This window comes from Tuber melanosporum (genome assembly GCF_000151645.1).
Source record: "Tuber melanosporum whole genome shotgun sequence assembly, scaffold_31, strain Mel28".
In the NCBI taxonomy this organism is placed as follows: Eukaryota; Fungi; Ascomycota; class Pezizomycetes; order Pezizales; family Tuberaceae; genus Tuber; species Tuber melanosporum.
In genome coordinates this window covers 180,637-183,553 of record NW_003298986.1, presented here as the reverse complement: position 1 = coordinate 183,553, position 2,917 = coordinate 180,637, and the positions used below count along the sequence as shown (strand labels likewise).

The 2,917-nt window shown below is 49.1% G+C and overlaps 1 protein-coding gene; it reads right to left on the bottom strand.

Moving 5' to 3' along the window:
- Window positions 1-294: 294 nt before the first annotated feature.
- On the bottom strand, window positions 295-2,018 carry GSTUM_00007027001 (uncharacterized protein). XM_002839122.2 has 2 exons: window positions 1,253-2,018; window positions 295-1,196 (listed from the first exon to the last, which is right to left on the bottom strand). Exons 1-2 carry the CDS (start codon window positions 1,295-1,297, stop codon window positions 756-758), a joined length of 486 nt encoding a protein of 161 aa, XP_002839168.1. The 5' UTR covers window positions 1,298-2,018; the 3' UTR covers window positions 295-755.
- Window positions 2,019-2,917: the final 899 nt, after the last annotated feature.

Here is a 2,917-nt window from a genome sequence, read left to right as displayed (position 1 = left end):
GGGATGAAAGGCGGGGGAAGTGGCGGATGAAGGGAAGAGGGAGGAGGGTGAGGGGAGGAGGATGGAGAGAGGGAACACTGTGATGATGAGGACGCCTGCGGGCATGTGTGTACGCGTAGGGCTAGTCCAACTTTTACGAGGGCATAGGATGAGGAAACTGAGTGGACGTGTAGGCTAACGATGCTTCGTTGTTTGTTTGCTATCGGTGTTGTTTGACAAGAGGTCAATCACATTATAAACAGGGTCCTCCAGGCCAGATGTATAGCAGTAGGAGATAGGAGAGACAGAGCCGTATAAGAGCACGACTGAATGATAAAATTATCTGTATATATAAAAACATAATAGAATATCTCACCCATAATACCTCGCCCTCCCAGTGCGCCTCAAACCCGCCGGTGACTTCCCCTAGACACAGCATGGTAACGAGAAAGAAAAATACATTCGCATAGCTAATGCCAACAAAAAAGAAAAAAGAGATTCGTTATAGCAGTGCTTGCCAGTATAGAGAAGTTGGACTGAAGATAGGGAGATGAATAAAAACGCCCCTTATAAATAAAAAAGTGCAAGGAAAAAAAAAGATTTGCGGAGGGAAAAGCAGATATGTCAGTGGTGCAGTGTAGTTAGTTAGTGGTGGTGGTAATCGTTAGTAACCAATAAGCTTTGGTGAAACAGAAAGAAAAGAAACCCCTAATTACCTCCTCCATTCCCATGCTCAACCCGGACATTAAAACCATTCCATGCCACGAAAGAAGCCATCACCCCTCGTAATCCAGCCCAACCACCAATTTTCCGACGCCCTTTACCTTGCCAACTTCTCTCACTGCCTCTTCACCGCCTTTCAGCACACTTTCCAACCATTCTCTCTCGGGACCGCCGACAACACCGGGATCCAAAACGACGGGCATTTCGGGCCCGTGGTTGGGCGGACTAGTTTTACTGAGTACGCTGCGATACCACTCGCCGCGACTATTTGGCGTAGCGGTAGAGTTGCTGTGTGTGAGCGTTGGAGGGGCGAATATGTCAATAAGATTTTCTGACGTCTGCGCCACGAGACGATCTAGGTATTCGCGTTCATGAAGAAGCGCTTGAGGGTCCGGGATTGAGTGGTGGTGTGAGGAATTAGCGAAATTCCCATTGGTATAGGAATGGCTGTGGAGGTGATCGTTTGGGGCCGCAAGAAGGCGTTGATGTTCGGACTAAGGTATGTTTGTTGTTAATGATGAATGATTGAATGGGGAGAAGGGATAACTACGTCGTCTTTTTGGCGAATACCGAGACAAGATAAACATACACCCATCTTATTTCTTTGGCGAGAGAATGTGGGAAAGGGGGTGACCAGGACAGTTATAACGGCGCGCTGGTGATGGTCGTTGCGACAAGGGAATGGAGAAGGCGTGAGGGAGGACGCCAAGTTAAAACAGCAGTCGCTTCGTCGGCGAAGGAAGTGAAACTACTGTACCGTATGTATGTATGATACTATGACGGCACGGTATTTCCCTAGCACCAGTGGAACTCTGACCGCTAAAACAAACCCTAATCGCACCAACCCCAGGGGCGCAAGATGTTTCCGACGGATAACCGCGTTTGATGTACAGTATGTATCTGAAGGGAAAACTAGACCAACTTCTGTATCCCGTTTGATATGTACCGCGGAATCGATCCTCTTCCCGACCAGCTCCTCTTTTTTCTCCCTCTCCCGCACTCCCTCAATAACAACAGGTTACGGTGCCGTAATATACAGCGTGTAGGAACTGTAGAGATTTCTTCCTCCCTCAGATGTCACTCCTCTTCCTCACTGGGCTGGGGGAAAGAGGTGCGGGTAACCGTTTTACGTTACCGTGATTGGCAAGTGTATGGGTAAGGAAAAAAGGAAACGAATAGACAAAAGAAAGAAGGAACGGAATGGTACCGAGACAGCGGTATGGATTGGTGGGAGGAGCTGAAATGGGGGCGCGGGAATGGAGAAAAGGGTGGGAGGGTGGTTGTGGGAAACCCTGTGGGGGGGAATACCGTGGTTGTGTGTCTCTGGCCGGGGCGAGGCAACCGGCAACCGACTGGTTCACAAGGTGAGCAACAACGAATGGACAACCACTGCGATGCTGGGTAGCAACACCAAGCACCAACCATCCGGGCCAGAGAGATCCTGAGTGGGTTACTGTAGACCCCGAACGTCAGACCGATAACTTATCCGGTGCGCGTGATATGAATACCGGTACTAAAGTGCGGTGAACACGGGTTATGTGTAGAAGCAAGAACACAATACAAAGCCATGCATTTTTCTCTCCCCAACCTTGTAGGTAGCGGGATGAGAGGGGTGAGGAAATTGGAGTGGTTGGCTCTATCGGTGAGGGAAAAAGGATGGGAATAACCAGCCCTCTCAACCCAAGCAAGTACCGTAAGGGAGCGAGCGATACTCGAGTGTACACAAGCTATTGAAACAAAACCTGCTAATAAATGAATGCTGTACGAACACCGGCGTTCCTTTCCCAGTAAGGCATCAGATGTGAGATAGCACGGTACAGTTCGGTAGAGTTGGCCAAACGACAGCAAACGGATGGTGGGGGGCATGGCCTGCCCAGCGATGCACTGCGCTGCACTGCACTTCACACTGCCCATTAATGCCTTAGCTATGAGCCTAGGTATGATACGACATTATAACTGTACGAGTAGTTAGGTTCATGGCAACCTGTACAGTACGTCGTTCACATAATTTATGGTTTGGTAGCAACATCTACTCGTACAATGCCTGAGGGCAAAAGGCGGGGGCATCTTTATCTCTAGCCTCTCTAAGCAGCAGATTTCAAGCCTATATATCTCTCAATGCACTGTACCAGTACGAGTGCAGTACGGCACCGGTACGATAGTTTACATTAGGGAGGTAGTTAGCTCAGATATAGTGTTTGTATCACACATGCGA

Excerpts from the sequence above, each read along its gene's own strand:
- GSTUM_00007027001 (XM_002839122.2), bottom strand. The coding sequence starts at position 1,297 with ATGGGTGTATGTTTATCTTGTCTCGGTATTCGCCAAAAAGACGAC. Across the intron at positions 1,197-1,252 it reads GTATTCGCCAAAAAGACGAC|TCCGAACATCAACGCCTTCT; the intron begins GTAGTTATCCCT and ends AACATACCTTAG.